The following is a 22,677-nucleotide window of genomic DNA, read 5'->3' as shown; positions in this document are numbered from 1 at the left end:
AATTTACCTATTATGGTCCAATGTCCAAAATCAAAATACATGGTTAGATTCAGCATATCAAAGAACCCCATATATTCAATTTTTGTTGAAATCAAACAAAGTTTAATTTTGGACCCCAACTTGGACAAACTTGAAAACTGGTCCCATAATCAAAAATCTAAACACATGTTTAGATTCAGCATATCAAAGTACCCGAAGAATTCAATTTTTGTTAAAATCAAACTAAGTTTAATTTTGGACCCTTTGGACCTTAATGTAGACAAATTTAAAAAACGGGACCCAAAATTAAAAATCTAAAAACACGGTTAGATTTGGCATATCAAAGAACCCCAATAATTCAATTTTTGATGAAATCAAACAAAGTTTAATTTTGGACCCTTTTGACCTCAATATGAACCAATTTGATAGCGGGCCCACAAATAAAAAATCTAAATACATGGTAAGATTCAGCATATCAAAGAACCCCATATATTCAATTTTTGTTGAAATCAAACAAAGTTTAATTTTGGACCCCAATTTGGACCAACTTGAAAACTGGGCCAAAAATCTAAAATCTAAATACATGTTTAGATTCAGCATATCAAAGAACCCCATATATTCAATTTTTGTTGAAATCAAACAAAGTTTAATTTTGGACCCCAACTTGGACAAACTTGAAAACTGGTCCCATAATCAAAAATCTAAACACATGTTTAGATTCAGCATATCAAAGAACCCCAAAAATTCAATTTTTGTTAAAATCAAACTAAGTTTAATTTTGGACTCTTTGGACCTTAATGTAGACCAATTTAAAAAACAGGACCCAAAATTAAAAATCTAAATACACGGTTAGATTTGGCATATCAAAGAACCCCAATAATTCAATTTTTGATGAAATCAAACAAAGTTTAATTTTGGACCCTTTTGACCTCAATATGAACCAATTTGATAGCGGGCCCACAAATAAAAAATCTAAATACATGGTAAGATTCGGCATATCAAAGAACCCCATATATTCAATTTTTGTTGAAATCAAACAAAGTTTAATTTTGGACCCCAATTTGGACCAACTTGAAAACTGGGCCAAAAATCTAAAATCTAAATACATGTTTAGATTCAGCATATCAAAGAACCCCATATATTCAATTTTTGTTGAAATCAAACAAAGTTTAATTTTGGACCCCAACTTGGACCAACTTGAAAACTGGGCCCATAATCAAAAATCTAAACACATGTTTAGATTCAGCATATCAAAGAACCCTAAGAATTCAATTTTTGTTAAAATCAAACTAAGTTTAATTTTGGACCCTTTGGACCTTAATGTAGACCAATTTAAAAAACGGGACCCAAAATTAAAAATCTAAATACACGGTTAGATTCGGCATATCAAAGAACCCCAATAATTCAATTTTTGATGAAATCAAAGAAAGTTTAATTTTGGACCCTTTGGACCTCAATGTGGACCAATTTAAAAACGGGGCCCAAAATCCAAAAACTTAATACACGGTTAGATTCAGCATATTAAAGAACCCCAAGAATTCAAGAATAAAACCCCATTGAAATTGATCAAGAAATAAGCAATTTATACGAAGTATCTTCTTTTGCACAATACTGTGCAATTGAATATTTCTTGCTATTGCGCAATACTGTACAATTGACAATTTCTTGCTATTGTGCAATATTGTGCTATTGGATATTTCTTGCTATTGCGCAATACTGTTAAATTGAAGATTTCTTGCTATTGCGCAATACTGTGCAATTGAAGATTTCTTGCTATTGTGCAATACTGTGCAATTGAAAATTTCTTGCTATTGCACAATACTTATTATATAATAATTTACACATCCTGTTTGGTGTGTATCTCCTACCATATCATTATTATTTGCTTTTAAATATAAATCAGAAATAACCAACTTAAAATGGAAAATTTTAAAAGAAAAAAAATAAAATGCTTCGCTGGGCGCAGCTTGATACGACCGCAGAGGTCGAACCCTGAACAGTTGGGGCAAGTATGGACACAACATTCAAGCTTGATACAGCTCTGAATTTGGATTGTGATTAAATGTTTGACACAGCATAGGTTTCTGACACAGAAAGAATGTGGTCTAAGAACTTCAATTTTTTTAATTTACCTATTATGGTCCAATGTCCAAAATCAAAATACATGGTTAGATTCAGCATATCAAAGAACCCCATATATTCAATTTTTGTTGAAATCAAACAAAGTTTAATTTTGGACCCCAACTTGGACAAACTTGAAAACTGGTCCCATAATCAAAAATCTAAACACATGTTTAGATTCAGCATATCAAAGTACCCCAAGAATTCAATTTTTGTTAAAATCAAACTAAGTTTAATTTTGGACCCTTTGGACCTTAATGTAGACCAATTTAAAAAACGGGACCCAAAATTAAAAATCTTAAAACACGTTTAGAATTGGCATATCAAAGAACCCCAATAATTCAATTTTTGATGAAATCAAACAAAGTTTAATTTTGGACCCTTTTGACCACAATATGAACCAATTTGATAGCGGGCCTACAAAATAAAAAATCTAAATACATGGTAAGATTCAGCATATCAAAGAACCCCATATATTCAATTTTTGTTGAAATCAAACAAAGTTTAATTTTGGACCCCAATTTGGACCAACTTGAAAACTGGGCCAAAAATCAAAAATCTAAATACATGTTTAGATTCAGCATATCAAAGAACCCCATATATTCAATTTTTGTTGAAATCAAACAAAGTTTAATTATGGACCCCAACTTGGACCAACTTGAAAACTGGTCCCATAATCAAAAATCTAAACACATGTTTAGATTCAGCATATCAAAGAACCCCAAAAATTCAATTTTTGTTAAAATCAAACTAAGTTTAATTTTGGACCCTTTGGACCTTAATGTAGACCAATTTAAAAAACGGGACCCAAAATTAAAAATCTAAATACACGGTTAGATTTGGCATATCAAAGAACCCCAATAATTAAATTTTTGATGAAATCAAACAAAGTTTAATTTTGGACCCTTTTGACCTCAATATGAACCAATTTGATAGCGGGTCCACAAATAAAAAATCTAAATACATGGTTAGATTCAGCATATCAAAGAACCCCAAGAATTCAATTTTTGATGAAATCAAACAAAGTTTAATTTTGGACCCTTTTGACCTCAATGTGGACAAAGTTGATAACGGGGCCCAAAAATCAAAAATCTAAATACATGGTTAGATTCAGCATATCAAAGAACCCCATATATTCAATTTTTGTTGAAATCAAACAAAGTTTAATTTTGGACCCCGATTTGGACCAACTTGAAAACTGGGCCCATAATCAAGAATCTAAATACACGGTTAGATTCGGCATATCAAAGAACCCCAATAATTCAATTTTTGTTAAAATCAAACTAAGTTTAATTTTGGACCCTTTTGACCTTAATGTAGACCAATTTAAAAACGGGGCCCAAAATCCAAAAACTTAATACACGGTTAGATTCAGCATATTAAAGAACCCCAAGAATTCAAGAATAAAACCCCATTGAAATTGATCAAGAAATAAGCAATTTATACGAAGTATCTTCTTTTGCACAATACTGTGCAATTGAATATTTCTTGCTATTGTGCAATACTGTACAATTGACAATTTCTTGCTATTGCGCAATATTGTGCTATTGGATATTTCTTGCTATTGCGCAATACTGTGCAATTGAAGATTTCTTGCTATTGCGCAATACTGTGCAATTGAAGATTTCTTGCAATTGTGCAATACTGTGCAATTGAAAATTTCTTGCTATTGCACAATACTTATTATATAATAATTTACACATCCTGTTTGGTGTGTAACTCCTACCATATCATTATTATTTGCTTTTAAATATTAATCAGAAATAACCAACTTAAAATGGAAAATTTTAAAATAAAAAAAAAAGGAAAAAAAGAAAAAAAAATAAAAAAAAAAATCCCCCCCCCCAAATTTTTTGAACCCCCTTATGATTCATCACCCCCAAACTCAATCCCAGCCTTCCCTTTGTGGTATGGTACCTTGCAGTACAATTTCAGAGAGATCCATACACTTGAACACAAGTTATTGTCTGGAAACTAGAAAAATGCTTATTTTTGGCCCCTTTTTGGCCCCCAATTCCTAAACGTTTCAGGCAATTACCCCCAAACTCAATTCCAGCTTTCCTTTTGTGATATGGAACCTTGTAGTACAATTTCAGAAATATCCAAACACTTACACACAAGTTATTGTCATGAAACTAGAAAAATGCTTGTTTTTTGCCCCTTTTTTGGCCCCTAATTCCTAAAATTTTGAGGCAATTACCCCCAAAATCAATTACAGCCTTCCCTTTGTGATATGGAACCTTGTGGTACAATGTCAGAGAGATCCATACACTTACACACAAGTTATTGTCTGGAATTACAAAAATGCTTATTTTTGGCCCCTTTTTGGCCCCTAATTCCTTAACTGTTGGTACCATAACCCCCAAAATCAATCCCAACCTTCCTTTCGTGGTATTGAACCTTATGGTAAAATTTCATGGAGATCCATTCACTTAAACTAAAGTTAGAGTGCGAAAACCAATGTGTCTTCGGACGACGCCGGACGACGCCAGACGACGCCAGACGACGACGACGACGACGACGACGACGCCAACGTCATACCAATATACGACCAAAAAATTTTCAATTTTTGCGGTCGTATAAAAAGGAAAAAAAGAAAAAAAAAAAAAAAAAAAATCCCCCCCCCAAATTTTTTGAACCCCCTTATGATTCATCACCCCCAAACTCAATCCCAGCCTTCCCTTTGTGGTATGGTACCTTGCAGTACAATTTCAGAGAGATCCATACACTTGAACACAAGTTATTGTCTGGAAACTAGAAAAATGCTTATTTTTGGCCCCTTTTTGGCCCCCAATTCCTAAACGTTTCGGGCAATTACCCCCAAACTCAATTCCAGCTTTCCCTTTGTGATATGGAACCTTGTAGTACAATTTCAGAAATATCCAAACACTTACACACAAGTTATTGTCATGAAACTAGAAAAATGCTTGTTTTTTGCCCCTTTTTTGGCCCCTAATTCCTAAAATTTTGAGGCAATTACCCCCAAAATCAATTACAGCCTTCCCTTTGTGATATGGAACCTTGTGGTACAATGTCGGAGAGATCCATACACTTACACACAAGTTATTGTCTGAAAGTTACAAAAATGCTTATTTTTGGCCCCTTTTTGGCCCTTAATTCCTTAACTGTTGGTACCATAACCCCCAAAATCAATCCCAACCTTCCTTTCGTGGTATTGAACCTTATGGTGAAACTTCATTGAGATCCATTCACTTAAACTAAAGTTAGAGTGCGAAAACCAATGTGTCTTCGGACGACGCCGGACGACGACGACGACGACGACGCCAACGTCATACCAATATACGACCAAAAAATTTTTAATTTTTGCGGTCGTATAAAAACAAATGATAAAATTTAAATGCAATACTTTAATATTTAAAACTACGCAAAACATTCATAGTCAAGATCCATGACTGGAGGTGCAGGGCCAAATTATCATCAGGGAAATGAGATATGCAAATGCTAATACAACTGCATACCAAATATTGTTGACTAATCGTAAGTGGCTCTCTTAAAAATTGCCTAATCACAAACTTTAACAAATTATTGATGCCTCTGCAAACAACAACCCCAAGTCTCGCCTCTGAGACTTAGTCAAGGCAAAAAAAAATAAATGGGGAATGTGTCCATGGGACACAAATGATGCCCCCACTTGCATATAAAGTTATAAAGGGACAGAACAGTAAAAACGATGCTACCCAAATTTGAAATTTATCTGAGCTTTGTGGTAATAAGCATTGTGTATAAGTTTCATAACATTTGACTGAGGCAAACTTAAGTTAGAGAACGGAAACGAAAAATTCAGCAATTTTTCCATTTGTAAAGGGGCATAACTCTAGAACGGTAAAAGTGACGCCACCAAAATTCAATCTTGATCTGTATTTTGTGGTTATAAGCATTGTGTATAAGTTTCATAACATTTGGTTGTGGCAAACTAAATTCAGAGAACGGAAAAGAAACATTCAGCAATTTTTCCATTTGTAAAGGGGCATAACTCTAGAACGGTTAAAGTGACGCCACCAAAATTCAAACTTGATCTGTGTTTTGTGGTAATAAGCATTGTGTATAAGTTTCATACTATTTAGTTGACGCAAACTTAAGTTAGAGAATGGAAACGAACTTTGGGACGTATGGACGTACATGCAGACGGACAAGGGTAAAACTTAATGCCCCCTCTGCTGCGGGGGCATAAAAATTAACCCAACTGTGGAACAATGTAAGTGCATTCTTATCAACTTGAACAATGCAATCCATCATCTGTATACATTTCTTAATAAAGACAAGTTATGCATAATTTGGGTGTTTATCTTAAATTCATGGGACACTTTTTAAGTTCCTTCTCAGAAATCACAATGATTAAGGGCAAATTCCCATTTTCTGGAAAATACTTTATATACTAAAATGTTGAATATGATCTTTTATTTCAAATTTTTCACTTGACTCATATTCTAGAAAATCTGTGAGGCCTACAGCACATCAATTGAGAAGCCCTACTTTGCGTGCTTTTTTATGCCCAATTTTGAAAAGCACAGATTTTCAATTCCTTAAGTAGTCAATTCTCCTAACATCCTTCCTGTTACTGTAAAACAACTAATTTTCGCAAGTAGAAATATAACGTGAATATAAATCGTCGCGAATATGTTAAACTTCGATCTTGTCTCATATTAATACATCAATGAAATTATAACATCACAAAAATAAATCGCTGTGAAGTCAAATAGAAATGGCTAAGTGCGAAATAAAGTATCTGCAAAAATAAGTTGGTTTACAGCATTCTAATTTTCAGTCAGATTGTCCTGTGTAAGTAGGTTATTTGTTACCTGGTTTGATAGAATCTTCTAACCCTTTGTAGTATGCCCAGTTCTCAGGATTTCTGGTTATCAGGTCTTTATAAATATCTCCTACTTTTTCTGATCTACCAAGTTTCATTAGCAGTTCAGCTGGAAATATATATCAATTTACAAATGTGATTAACAAAACATGTAGGCATTCCAATAGAAGAAAATTAAATCAAACTATTTTACCGTATCCAAGACTTGTAAATATGTTTAGGCTACAAATTTTTTTAAATCATGGTTCATTTCAATTTTTTGTCAGTTTTTACTATTTTTAATTTATGTTCATTTTATTAAGTATCACTACTATGGTGGTTGTGCTCATTGTTACTGATAACCAAATATATAATTAGAAAAAAAAACACAAAATAAAATAGCAGATGTCTCTATGATATTCAAAATTATAGAAGAGAATAATATGGTTTGAAGTCATTTGGTATATTTGCTATTCCTTTTTCAACTTTTGAGTACATGGAGGTCTTTAAAGGCACTTTTTCAAAAATCACTTAGCAAATTTTTCAAAAAACACATCATGCTAATAAACTGCCTCGCCGAGCGCAGCTGGATACGACCACAGAGGTCCAACACTGAACAGTTGGGGCAAAAATGGACACAATATTCAAGCTTGATACAGGTCTGAATTTGGATTGTAATTAAATATTTGACACATTATAGGTTTCTGACACACAATAAATGTAGTCAAAGAACTTGAAATTGGTTATATGATTTGAATTTATATTCATTTGAAGATTTCTTGCTTTTGTGCAATACACTGTGCTGTTGCGCAATACTTAGTAAATCTGTTTTCAGACTATATACAAAGAATTAGCAAAATAAATTGTGACCCCCAATTTTTCTTTGGAAAATTGATAATTTCTTAAATCTTGGGGAAAAAATATTGACACCCCCCCCCCCCCCCCCCCCCCTTTCCAAAAAAAATAATATTTGAAGAAATTTCCTTTTTAATTTCTTAAATCTTGAGGAAAAAAAATTTCCCCACCCTTTCCAAAAAAATAACATTTGAAGAAATTTTCTTTTTGTAAATGTGGTTCAATTTAAGAGACATCAATACACTTAACAGGGTTCACCACAGAATGAAAATCAAGGATGGGGGAGAAAGTTCACCAAATCAGAGATTTTGTGTTGCGTTGTCAAATCGATTCCTTGTGCATGAATTATTAATTATATGCCTTACATGTATTTGTTATATATGTATAGCTAATTAGGAAAGGGGGTCTCACACAGATTTTGTAGTTGGTCCTATTAGTGGTCACCACACTTGTAGGAACATATTAAACAGGGAGAGTAAACACCTGATGTGGCTTCCCAGATTGCAGGAATATTTTGACAAATTTTATCTAAATTGTCTTATGGAAAACCACATGGTAAAAAGGTCTAAAAAGATAAAGAAATTAATAATAAAGAAAAATATTCAGTCATTTCAACCAAATTAAGCCTAACAAGCAGTTTCTAAAATCATATGTGTTATGTAGAATTTTATTAAATTAACTCCCCTCTTTTCCAATACAATTATGTAAAGGAATAATATATCCAGTTTTACTCTTTTCTTACTTTAAATGAGTTTTAAAGATAAGGAAACTCCTATCCCAGATCTAACTGTCTAAAATTAACAAGACAATGTTTGTCTATTATTTAGGTATTCCCAAGTATTTTCCCGCCAAAAGAGATCATGTGAATCCATTTGTTTTCTGGATTACTGCTTTTATTAATCTTGTTAGGATATAAACATTCCATTTAAGGTATAGTCAAACATATGCATAAATAAAATAACTGTAGTTTGCAAACAAGTTTTATTTTTCAAATTGAAGAAACTGGGTCATGATCGTTCATTGGTTGTTACCTTGTTCAACCATGCGAGACCATGTAAATAATATAATCAGCTGTCAGTGTACATCCCTTGAGGCAATTAACAATAATTCGACTTCTTAATTGCCACTGACATGATAATTGGATTAGGGATATCTGAAATTTAACATCAATCTATTGAATTTTCAAGTTTGGCAGACAATAAAGTAAGCGTGGCGCTGGGAATTTTAACGTGGTGCTAGAAATTTTAGCGTGGCGCACCGCCATCCTTAAATAGGTTGTGGTGATCCCTGCTTAAACACAAGTTATTGTCTAATAAAATGCTTCGCTGGGGCGCAGCTTGATACGACCGCAGAGGTCGAACCCTGAACAGTTGGGGCAAGTATGGACACAAAATTCAAGCTTGATACAGCTATGACTTTGGATTGTCATTAAATATTTGACACAGCATAGGTTTCTGACACAGGATGAATGTGGTGTAAGAACTGGAAAAAATTTAATTTACCTATTATGGTGGAATATCCATAAACTAAATTGTTTGTTAATTTCAATAGATCAAAGAATATGTAGAATTCAATGTTTGATGTAATGTAATAAAGTTGAAATTTGGACCGTTTTTGTTCAATGTGGACCAATTTGGTAACATGTATAAATAATCAAAAATCTAAATACATGGGAGCCCATTTAAATACATCATAAAGGTATTAAAATAGAAAGTGACATCATAGTCATGGCTAAAAATAAACAAAAATCCTTAATCAGCAACATTTAAAGTAATATCTAAAAATAAAATTCCTTTGTAACCATAAAAGCCCATTTAAATACATCATAAAGATATTAAAATAGAAAATGACATCATAGTCATGGCTAAACATAGCAAAAAACCCTTAATCAGCATCATTTAACAGTAATATCTAAAAAATGGAAATTACATCATAAAGGTATTAAAATAGAAAATGACATCATAGTCATGGCTAAAAATAAACAAAATCCTTAATCAGCATCAGCAACATTTTATAGTAATATCTAAAAATAAAATTCCTTTGTAACCATAAAAGCCCATTTAAATACATCATAACAGATATTAAAATAGAAAATGACATCATAGTCATGGCTAAACATAGCAAAAACCTTAATCAGCATCATTTAACAGTAATATCTAAAAATAAAAATTTCTTTGCAACCATAAAAGTAAAATAGAAAATGACATCATAATCATAGCTAAAAATAAACAAAAATTTTTTTTATTGGCAAATTTTAAATGGAGTTTATTATACTAAAACAATAAATTTGCAACCATAAACATGATAAAACCCCATTTAAACACATCATAAAAGTATTAAATAATTCAACTACATCATAAGGCTATAAAAATAGAAAATGACTTCATAGTCAAGGCTAAAGGTAAACAAAAAACCTTCATCAGCAAAATTTTATATTGGCAAATTTCCAATGAAGTTTATTACACTAAAATTGTTGGCAAATTTCCAATGCATTTATTAACAATAAAGTTATTGGCAAATTTCCAATTTACATAATTTAAAAGCAGTGTAGATGAGATATTTAAATGAGTTTGAATTACCAACCTTACACTGCTTTTAAATAATGTTCTTTACTCAATTATTTGTCTATTAAAATGGAAACCCTTGTTTTTTAACCTTTTTTCCCCTTATTCCTTAAACATTAGAGCCATAACCCCCCCCCCCCCCCAAGCCAATTATTACTTTCCAATGTAACCTAAATTTCCAATATACATAATTTTAAATTTCAGTTCCTCATGATATATAACCGTATCATTATTATTTTCTTTCATATATAAATCTGAAACAACCATCTTTAAATGGAAAATTTTAAAGAAAAAAAAAGGAAAAAAAAAAATCCTACCCCCCACACATTTTTTCAACCCCCTTTTGATTCATCATCCCCCACCTCAATCACAACCTTCAATTTGTGGTATGGTACATTGCAATACAATTTCACAGAGATCCATACACTTGAACACAAGTTTTTGTTGCAAACTAAAAAAATCCTTATTTTCGACCAATATTTGGCCCCTTATTCATAAATGTTTGAGCAATTAACCCCAAAACTCAATTCCTACTTTCTCTTCGTGATAAAAAATAACTAACTTAAAATGTAAATTTTAAACAAAAAAAAAAGGAAAAAAAAAATTACCCCTTTTTTGACCCCCGCCCCCCTTATGATTCATCACCCCCACCCCCCTTTCCCCCCAAACCAAGCTCAATAACAGCCTTGCCTTTGTGGTATGGTACCTTGTAATACAATTTTAGAGAGATCCATACACTTGAACACAAGTTATTGTCTAGAAACTAAAAAATGCTTATTTTAAACCCCTTTTTAGGCCCCTTATTACTAAACGTTTTGGGCAATTACCACAACACTCAATTCCAGCTTTCCCTTTGTGAAATGGAACCTTGTAGTAAAATTTCAGAAAGATCCATACACTTACACACAAGTTATTGTCATGAAACTAGAAAAATGCGTTTTTTGCCCCCTTTTGGCCCCTTATTCCTAAAATTTTGAGGCAATTAACCCCAAAATCAATCCCAGCATTGACCCTTTGTGATATGGAATCTTGTGGTACAATGTCAGAGAGATCCATACACTAACACACAAGTTATGTCTGGAAGTTACAAAAATGCTTATTTTTGGCCCCTAATTCCTTAACTGTTGGTACCATAACCCCCAAAATCAATCCCAACCTTCCTATTGTGGTATTGAACCTTATGGTAAAATTTCATAGAGATCCATTCACTTAAACTAAAGTTAGAGTGCGAAAACCATTGTGTATTCAGACGACGACGACGCCAACGTCATACCAATATACGACCTCAAAATTTTTTTGCGGTCGTATAAAAACTAGAAAAATGCTTGTTTTAGACCCTTTTAGGCCCCTAATTTCTAATATTGAACCTTGTGGTACAATTTCAGAGCAATCAAAACACTTATACACAAGTTATTGTCCTGAAACTAGAAAAAAGCTTGTTTTGGGCACCTTTTTGGTCCCTAATTCCTAAACGGGTGGGACCATCACCCCAAAAACAATCCCAACCTTAGTTTTGTGGTTTTGAACATTTTGCTTAAATTTCATAGAGATCCATACACTTAAACAAAAGTTATTGTCCGGAAACCAAATGTCTTCTGAGGACGACGACGACGATGTGATAGCAATATACGACCCAAAAATTTTTTTTGCGGTCGTATAAATAATACTTAAAACTCAAAAATCACTAAAAATTCCAAACAAGTGCCTATAAAGATCACCAGATATTTCTCGTCTTACCCCTTATCTCCAGTAATGATAGTTTGTCTACAATTTGACTTTCATATCTATCTAAATGATACAGAGCCTCCTCGGTCATGCCTGCCTCCCTAATTACCATATTTTGATACATGAGTAATTCACTGTGCTCATAATCTCCAGCTTTAGGCTACAAACAAAAACATATTCATTAGACATTGTTTAAAATTAAATTTTTCGCACTAAAGTTTTGGACATTACAGTCCAAGAGACTGAGAGCTACATTCAATAAAGAGATAAGATAATTACAATCTGTTTTATGTATTTTCTAAAAATGGTGAATGTTCATTATGATGGATTACTTGATTATGACAATGTCTTTTTAAACAATTAAACTACTCACCATCTGTGTCTTTCGGAATTCTTCTAGAATACTTAGTGCCATATCAAAATCCTTCAGCAAATGATAAGACATGGCGTAACCAATCCACGAAGCTCTTTGTCCAGGACGTAAAACTAAAAGCTGGTACCGAGTTTCCTGAACAAAGAAGCAGCTAATTATTGTCAAATCAAGAGCTATAAAATAAGTTATTTCACACCACTCTGCTTTTTATTATTATTCGGCTATTGAAACAGTCCTACTTTGATATTAATTATAACAACTAAATAAGGCATTTCTTAAATGCAGAATTCAATTATAGGATGCCCATCATTCAGGTTTGTGAGCAGAAACAGATTCAGACTATATAAGGGAAATCCCAAATATGACTCCAATTTGAATTTCATCTGTGCTGGGAAAGAGGGGGGGGGGGGGTCAGTTGGCTATTCAACCACCTATCAACCCTTATTTAACTGGCAGCATAATCAATTTAGAGAGCATGTTAACAAAGATATATGTATAATAAATTCTAAACATTCAACTGTAGACTAAGTTTTTTTCACATTAACTTTTCGTTTTCCTTTCTAAATAGCTCAAGACACTTCATACTACTGTAATCAACAACTAAACAAAGTGATGTCACTGCACTCCTTTCTGAAGTAACTGTATTATACCAAGGTAAATGTAGGACTTTCTTTGAGATATTATTGTGTCTGGGAGACACAAATGATGCCCCCGCAGATGCAAAGTGTTATTCTAAAATACAAAAAGTTGAGCATGTGACCACATAGGTCTATGGTTCTCTGTAGGAGGAGTTATCCAGAAATGCTATGCACCTCTTATGCAAGTATATACTCCAAAAATGACAAAGTTCAACTATCTCCCAAAAGAGTAAATATTAATAAAAATCAAAACCCTGACCAAATGCACAACTTCAATATATGTACAAACAGCCAGCAAAGTAAAAACTTCATAGCATTCAAACTGTAGGAGTTATCTGGAATAATCATATACTCATAATGGGACAGATGGACAGACAGAAGGACCGACAGGGGTAAAACAATATACCCCCGAACTTTTCAGTTGCGGGGGCATAAAAATTTTTTTTGATATACTGTATGGTAACTTTGTACATAAGCAGAAGAGAATTCAATATTTTCATATTCTCTACTCTGATTAACTAGTCGATTGTGTTTAGCCTGATAACACTATTACTTACTCGATAACCTTCAAGGTCTCTCATTTGTATCTGTAGTAAAGACAAGTCCCTCAAGATTTGTAGATTATCCTATGCAAAATATATACAATTCAAATGCAATGTTATAATCAAATTTATGTACTATATAGTTAGTGCCTGTCTCTATTAGTAAACATATCCCAAAAAGCTTGTTGAACTTCATATACATGTAGAATATTCAAGTCTTATTCTTTAAATATTACATCTCTGAAGAGTTAGTATATTAAATTATAGAAATGCTTTTTTGATATACAGATAATTTACTGTTTTTTGTAAATTGGTGTGCAGTTAAAATACTTTGAATATTTGCCCATATCAATTTTCCAATCTTTGCTGGAAATTTTATTTGGTTGGTTCGTGTTGCTCAGTATATTTTTCTATATACTGTGGACTCATTATCATTCATTGGATACCAATCTTCGTGGATTAAGTGGGTACAGGGGTACCAAGAATTTAAAAGTTCAACAAATTTCAATTTTTTTCATATAGGAATGTACAAGTTAATTTTTAAAAACATGAAATCAAATCTCAACAAAATTGCAAATTTACCTCATTCCACGAAAATTGGTACCTACGAAATAAATAATTCCACAGTAGTGTTTTGTGGACTTGTTCGTCTTTCTGTCATCTTTCATTTTTTGCCATGGCCTGTCATTTTGTCTTCGACTAATGCAAGTTTTTATATCCCCTTAATATCTTCCACCTTTTTATTATGTGACTAGGCTTCCACTAGCTTTCATGTCCCTGTTGTGATAGATAACTGGTTTTCTTCAAGACATGCAAGACATTTTTTTCAAGTTTTTTACTAAATAATACAATCATACCTTATCCCACTTTAAAGCATTTCTGTAGGCCTTTATAGCTTCATCATATTTTCTCTCAGATCTTTGTAAAAGTCCATAAACATGCCAACCTAGTGTTATTTAAGGAATAACATTGTTCTTCTTGCCCTTTTGAAATGGCTTGGTATACAATACCTTTTTTTAACACTACTTATAGAGTTTCATCTTAAGACTTCATGCTTTTACTTTTCAAAACTTCTCTGTATCACAGAAATTAAATATCAAAGTGCCATTACTGTGCAAAAATGTAGTTTTGAAAATTATACTGGTAATTCCAAATTATGGTAACATTTTAAAGTCAGCACTTCTGCTAAATAAGCATTCTGGCCTTCCCCCTCTGCAGATTTCTTGGAATTATATGAGCCTAGAACTGTGCAAAATCTGGCATTATTTAAGCCTAATGTGCATCTTACATGATATGTGGTATGATTGCTAATGAAACCAAGAGGTGGGACCAAGCAACTATAGGTTTAACTTTTGCTTTTAAAGTTTATTAATCAATTTGCTGTAATGTGATAATGTATAAGAAAGCATTATCGTTGATAATATTTCAACATGCACCTATAGCTTTTGAAAATTGTGTGTTCATCTTATGTTTCAAGTTTAATGGAATTTACAGTTGGTTAATTTTTTCTTTAATAAAAAGACAAAAGGATACAGACGTGACTTCGTAGATCATTACGTAAACCTCTCTTTACATGGTCTAAAGCTTCTTCTTTCCTCCCAAGGCAATTTAAAGTCAGACCTTTCATAGCCAAAGTTTCTGGAAAGAAAATATGTAAATCATAATATCACAAGATCTAAATAAAAATCTGAATATTCTTGTGCAGTGAAAGAGGTTGAATGTATCCAGGAAAATATTATTGACGATAAAGTTAACTTTACTGTAGAAAATGTAGTTTTGAAAATAATAATTGTAATTCCAAATAATGGTAAATTTATATAGTCGGTACTTCTTCGGAATGTGCATTTTGGCCTTCCTGTCTGTGCAGATTTCATGAAATTATAATGCATTTCTTATTCTTGTTACCTTTTTATATGTAATAAAATGCTTCGCTGGGGCGCAGCTTGATACGACCGCAGAGGTCGAACCCTGAACAGTTGGGGCAAGTATGGACACAACATTCAAGCTTGATACAGCACTGAATTTGGATTGTAATTAAATATTTGACACAGCATAGGTTTCTCACACAGAATGAAAGTGGTCTAAGAACTTAAAAATTTTTAATTTACCTATTCATACATGTGATGGACTGTGAAACTCAGATCAGGAGATTGGGAAATTTTGGTCAGGAGATTAGGACTCAGATCAGGAGGTTTTTAATCGACATAAATTTTGTCGTAAATGTAACAGTGTGCTGTAAAAATGGTCTTTTAAAGTGTGTTTTCTTCAACTTTCCATCCAAATTTATTATGTTTATAGTACCCTTGTACTTATAAAGTTTCTCCATCTTTATATTCTACATGTTCAATCTAACATTGTTTTTTTTCAGTATGTTCTTTAAATTTTTAACTTCATATTCTATAAAACAATCATTGCAACAAGAACATTTGTTTAACTATCTGCAAATAGATTTTATTTGCATACTCAGAAAATCATTCTAACTGTAAAACAAGGGTCATAGTTATTATATAAATTTCAATTTAAGACTTGAAAGGAAGTATAGAATCCTCAAATAATTTTCAAATTATTATTTTTTTATTTGTCCTAAGACATTTAAAATCATTTAATTACCATCCTTTTATGATTATTTGTTCAATTTATATTTTATTTATATTCTTTTAAAAATTTTCATTATTAAAAGGAAAGTAACTTAAAACAGGATAAATCAAGGGAAGTAACCCAATAAATACAGTTTTTGTTACACAACGGCAGTTAGCCTGAGGTAAAAATCGTTGATTACCGGTATGTTTGACACCCAAGCTGACAAGTGAAGCCATATAATTATGCATGTTAATTGATTTACAGGTAAAATATAACTTCAGGTAATGTCAGTTACACCAGATGCCTGAGATGATATGTTGGGCAGAAATTTTTCATTCATGAAAAATTTCATACACGGGATTTTTTCCTCTCCAACGAAGGTCGGGAGGAGACCCCTTAAAACGGGATTATTGTTCTCCCGTCGGGAGGTTCACATGTATGCTATTCAAACCATATCATTATTATTTGCTTTTATATACAAATCAGAAATAACCAATTTAAAATGGAAAATTTTAAAGAAAAAAAAGGAAAAAAAAATCCCCCCCCCCAAATTTTTTTGAACCCCCTTGTGATTCATCACCCCCAAACTCAATCCCAGGTTTCCCTTTGTGGTATGGTACCTTGCAGTACAATTTCAGAGAGATCCATTCACTTGAACACAAGTTATTGTCTGGAAACTAGAAAAATGCTTGTTTTTTTGCCCCTTTTTGGCCCCAAATTCCTAGATGTTTAGGGCAATTACCCCCAAACTCAAACCCAGCTTTCCCTTTGTGATATGGAACCTTGCAGTACAATTTCATAAAGATCCATACACTTACACACAAGTTATTGTCCTGAAACTAGAAAAATGCTTGTTTTTTTGCCCTTTTATGGCCCCTAATTACTAAAATTTTGAGGGAATTACCCCCAAAATCAATCCCAGCATTCTCTTTATGGTATGATACCTGGCAGTACAATTTCAGAGAGATCCATACACTTGAACACAAATTATTGTCCTGAAACTAGAAAAATGCTTATTTTTTGCCCCTTTTTGGCCCCTTATTCCTAAACATTTTGGGCAATTACCCCCAAACTCAAACCCAGCTTTCCCTTTGTGATATGGAACCTTGTGATACAATGTCAGAGAGATCCATACACTTACACACAAGTTATTGTCATGAAACTAGAAAAATGCTTGTTTTTTGCCCCTTTTTGGCCCCTAATTCCTAAAATTTGGAGGCAATTACCCCCAAAATCAATCCCAGCATTCCCTTTGTGATATGGAACCTTGTGGTACAATGTCAGAGAGATCCATACACTTACACACAAGTTATGTCTGGAAGTTACAAAAATGCTTATTTTTGGCCCCTTTTTGGCCCCTAATTCCTTAACTGTTAGTAGCATAACCCCAAAAATCAATCCCCACCTTCCTTTTGTGGTATTGAACCTTATGGTAAAATTTCATTGAGATCCATTCACTTAAACTAAAGTTAGAGTGCGAAAACTAATGTGTCTTCGGACGACGACGCCGACGCCGGACGACGACGACGACGACGACGCCAACGTCATACCAATATACGACCACAAAAATTTTTTTGCGGTCGTATAAAAATAGCTTTAGGTAATAATTTTCCTCTATTAAAAGAGGCATATACACAATCAAAGACACTACATCACATGAATATAACATCATGGTATGGTTCAATAAATGTTGTTTTTAAAATACTTGGTATTGACTATACAAATGCCATAAATGCTCCATTTTGTGAATCCTTATACAAATTTAAGAAATATATACAAACCAAGCTATCAATATTGTTTATTAGCTGTTGGAAAAAACAAATAGATAAATTTTCAGACAGTAAACTGAAAACCTACCTTTTATATAAAACAAATTTTGGTTTTGAAAAATATCTAACATTGATCAAGAATTTTGAACTTAGAAGAAGTTTTACTAAATTACGTGTATCTTCTCATAGATTACAAATAGAATTAGGTAGATATCAGGGTATTCCCCGAATTAACAGAATATGTAATAAATGTTCTTCCAATACTGTCGAAGATGAGGCTCATTTTCTATTTGATTGTAACAAATTTGAGGATGATAGAAATTGTATGTTAGCTAGTATTGCACAATATAATTCTTATTTTAATCATATGAACAGTCAAAGCAAAATTATCTGGTTATTTAGTGTAGAAAATGTTGAGTTACTTAAAATAATATGTAATTTTATATACAAACATCTTCCTTAGTGAAGATTAGTTAAAGGAAATCTATGTGTGTATATACATTTGATTGGACATAGAAAATTATATTCATCTGAATATCACAAACATACTAGCCGATTAAAAAAAAAAATAATTGTTAAGATATATTATTTATTCAAATGTTCTCTTATATCCTTGAGGCATCGTCCCCTGGTATCAACTGCATTCAAGTTACCTATGATGCTTCCTTGTTTGCTTTTGATACAGGTAGGAAAGAGACATTTACACACATTTTACATGCCTATGGCCCATAAGGTATCGCCCCCTGGTGTCAGCTGCCTTTAGGAAACCATAATGCTTTCCTATTTGCTGCTGACACAGGATGAGTCATGGACATGTTTAATTTCTACTTTCTTTTTGGCTAATTATTATATATTTAATTGATCCAACTTTTTGTGTACTATACATATGTGGATATCTATTTTTCTTTTTTTCTTTTTGGGCTGCTTGTTTGTTATCTATATCAACCACACTTGCAATAAAATGCATTAGTATTAAAAAAAACAACATACTATAGATTCTTTATCTACGTATTCTTTAAGAACTTAAATAGTTCTCGTTTAACTTTTTTTTTTTTTTTTATCTCATTGTTTGTATTGTATTATGAAAAAATTATTGATGTTGTAATGTTTATGCCCTTTGGGGCCCATAATTGGAAATAAAAAAAAAATATCTATCTTAATATATGAATCTTTTCCTTTTCAGTTCACTAAATAAATTACTTGTAATTGTTATTCAATGCAGTGTTTTCCCTGAAAGGTTTATGCATGGTGGTGCCCAAAGACATTAAATTTGGGCCCCCATCCTTTGAAATTTGAAATGCCCTAATACTCTATATAAGCCCCATCCTTCAAAATTCATAAACACTATCCTTTCAGTCAATCACCTTTCCTTCAAACAATTTCTAGGCAAAACACTGCAATCACTTGAATTTTGAAATAAAGTCAAATGTACGATGTGTGGTTTATGTCCTAAAAAAATAGGGTAGGTATTCAGAATTATATTACTTTAAGGCTCTATAGGGAACTGTTTTGGACTATGTTCATAAAATGTGTTAGGTTAAGCATGAAAATTGAGGGTAGGTATGGAGGCAGTGAACAGTACTATATCTTTTTGGCCTGATTATAATTGAATTAAACATAGAGTCAAAGCAACACATCAATGACAGGTTTTTCAAAAAGAGACCTGTTGAGGATGACAACTTACAACCAAGTAGATGTACAGTTGCAAAAGACACCAAACTTATAAATCAACCTTTTTCGTGGGAAACTTGTTTTAAGGGCATAGCAAAAGAAGTGATATTAGACATGTCATTTAATACAACTTACTCTTAAAATCCTGACCATATACAGGAAAGGTAGTAAAATATATTACCTCCATGTTCAGCAAATTTAGCATTGCCTAAAATCTGTTTGGCAAACTTCAACCCATTTTTGTACTGCTTCTGTTCATAACATTTCTACAAAAGAAAAACAACTATTATGTTATATTCTTATTTTCAGCAAATCTGTAAAGCCTTGAATACATTTGGGGTACTAATGGTATAAGCCTGTTTAACAATTCAGAAAATCATTACCAAGATTGTGAGATTATTGCCAGTCAAGTCCTACTTTTGAACATATACAGTACAAGTAGTCATATTACTATAGACGTCTTACAATGACAAGATATCGGAATGGTCCAACAGTTGTCAGAGTGTAATTAACACCTGTGTTATTACCTGTGCAATACATGTACCTGCTGGAAGGTTGTAAATCCATCTGTACCTTCCCGATTAAATTTCAATTTTACCAATAGACAGATATTTTAGTATTTATGGAGGATAGATACATGCTTTTAACAATGTATTGTTTACCCTAAATATTTCATAATATTCAAATTTGTTTACCCTAAATATTTCATAATATTTAAATTGAAAACATTTTATGAGGGCACTTTTGAATTTTGGATCAGGATTATACGAATTTTGTTGGGTTTGATAGAAGCTTCTTTATGATATAATTATTGCAATCATAGACTTATTTGCCTAATTGTGTGCCTATTGTACATCGAAACTGTTCATTCCAAAAAAAGACGACTTTCTTTTTAGATGTTTGTGCACCTGCCATTATGGGACTACTTCGAGGAATGTTTCTCATTTTTATGGAACTTCAGACATCTTTCAACAAAACTTATGAAAAAGGGTACAAGTTTGTATAATTAACTCCTTCTAGTTTTTAACCAAGACCCGTCTTTGTTCTTACTCCTTAATGCTGCGTGTTATGCATAGAAGCAGCAAATACCATTTGAATGTCTTTGATTTGATCCAGCTGGGTTCGAAACCATGACCTCTCACTTGAGCATGTTGAGACAAACTGGCTACCATGAGACCACAGAGGCAGTTCAAATAAAGATATGCAAATGCTAACACAATTGCATACCAAATATCATTGTCTTATCACAATTAGTTCCCCTTTAACTGATACAAACTTTTAACATGTAAACTATGCAAAAGGTTCATAGTCAATAGACCATGACTGAGGGGCAGGGCCAAATAATCTCTATGGAAATGAGATGTGTCAATGCTTATACAACTGCAAACCAAATAAAAAATAAATTGCTTAGCCGAGCGCAGCTGGATACGACCGCAGATCCAACCCTGAACAGTTGGGACAAAAATGGACACAATATTCACACTTGATACAGGTCTGAATTTTGATTGTAATTAAATATTTGACACATAATAGGTTTCTGACACAGAATAACTGTAGTCAAAGAACTTAGAATTGGTTATATGATTTGAATTTATATTCAATTTTTTGCTTTTGTGCAATACACTATGCTGTTGGGAATTGACCCCCCCCCCCCCCTTTTTTTTGTTTTTGTGCAATACACTATGCTGTTGCTGTTGTGAATTGACCCCCCTCCCCCAAAAAAAAATTTGTTTACCCCCCCCCCCTTTTTTTTCTTTTTAATTTCTGAAATCTGAAATGAGAAAAATTGCCCCCCCCCCTCACATTTTCTTTTTTATCCCTCCCCCCCCCCCCCCCCTTTAACAAACAAAAAAAAAAAATTTCCCTTAAGATATGGTCATAATGTCAATTCAAATTTCTTATGGAGTTTGCAACCATAATTTCCCATTTAAATACATCATAAAAGTCTTAAAATAGAAAATGACATACATAATCATGGCTAAAACTAATATATTGAATATTCCTTAATTAGCATTTTTAAATAGTAACTTCTAAAAATAAATTGACAGCTAATCACCTCAATACAATACAACATGTCTTTATACATAATTTAAAAGGTATGTAAGGGAGGTAATTCAAACTTAACATAGTACTTCTTTTGAATTGTCCATTAACCAGGAAACCCTTGTTTTCCCCGTTTTTTGCCCCTAATTCCTAAACAGTTTGAGCCATAACCCCCAAAATCAATCCCAACCTTCCTTTTGTGGTTATAAACCTTGTGTTTAAATCTCATAGATTTCTATTTACATTTACTAAAGTTATTGTCCAGAAACAAAATGTCTTCGGACGACGCTGACATACCAATATACGACCACAAAATTATAATAAAATGCTTCGCTGAGCGCAGCTTGATACGACCGCAGAGGTCGAACCCTGAACAGTTGGGGCAAGTATGGACACAACATTCAAGCTTGATACAGCTCTGAATTTGGATTGTGATTAAATACTTGACACAGCATAGGTTTCTGACACAGAAAGAATGTGGTCTAAGAACTTGAATTTTTTTAATTTACCTATTATGGTCCAATGTCCAAAATCAAAATACATGGTTAGATTCAGCATATCAAAGAACCCCATATATTCAATTTTTGTTGAAATCAAACAAAGTTTAAATTTGGACCCCAACTTGGACAAACTTGAAAACTGGTCCCATAATCAAAAATCTAAACACATGTTTAGATTCAGCATATCAAAGTACCCCAAGAATTCAATTTTTGTTAAAATCAAACTAAGTTTAATTTTGGACCCTTTGGACCTTAATGTAGACCAATTTAAAAAACGGGACCCAAAATTAAAAATCTAAAAACACGGTTAGATTTGGCATATCAAAGAACCCCAATAATTCAATTTTTGATGAAATCAAACAAAGTTTAATTTTGGACCCTTTTGACCTCAATATGAACCAATTTGATAGCAGGCCCACAAAATAAAAAATCTAAATACATGGTAAGATTCAGCATATCAAAGAACCCCCAAGAATTCAATTTTTGATGAAATCAAACAAAGTTTAA

At 32.7% G+C, this 22,677-nt stretch overlaps 1 protein-coding gene across 1 annotated transcript in view; it reads right to left on the bottom strand.

Annotated features, from left to right (window-relative positions):
• Positions 1–22,677, bottom strand: part of LOC127715269 (N-alpha-acetyltransferase 15, NatA auxiliary subunit-like) — a 48,850-nt gene that overhangs the window by 23,111 nt on the left and 3,062 nt on the right. Inside the window, exons 2-8 of the mRNA XM_052221306.1 lie at positions 19,809–19,893; positions 15,141–15,245; positions 14,465–14,553; positions 13,623–13,691; positions 12,428–12,562; positions 12,067–12,214; positions 6,921–7,040 (exon numbers count right to left, since the gene is read on the bottom strand). Of these exons, the coding sequence (XP_052077266.1) occupies positions 6,921–7,040; positions 12,067–12,214; positions 12,428–12,562; positions 13,623–13,691; positions 14,465–14,553; positions 15,141–15,245; positions 19,809–19,893 (751 nt within the window). The remainder of the gene's footprint in view (positions 1–6,920; positions 7,041–12,066; positions 12,215–12,427; positions 12,563–13,622; positions 13,692–14,464; positions 14,554–15,140; positions 15,246–19,808; positions 19,894–22,677) is intronic.

This window comes from Mytilus californianus, unplaced genomic scaffold, assembly GCF_021869535.1.
Source record: "Mytilus californianus isolate M0D057914Y unplaced genomic scaffold, xbMytCali1.0.p SCAF_9, whole genome shotgun sequence".
Classification (NCBI taxonomy): Eukaryota; Metazoa; Mollusca; class Bivalvia; order Mytilida; family Mytilidae; genus Mytilus; species Mytilus californianus.
This window is presented reverse-complemented; position numbering and strand designations above follow the sequence as displayed.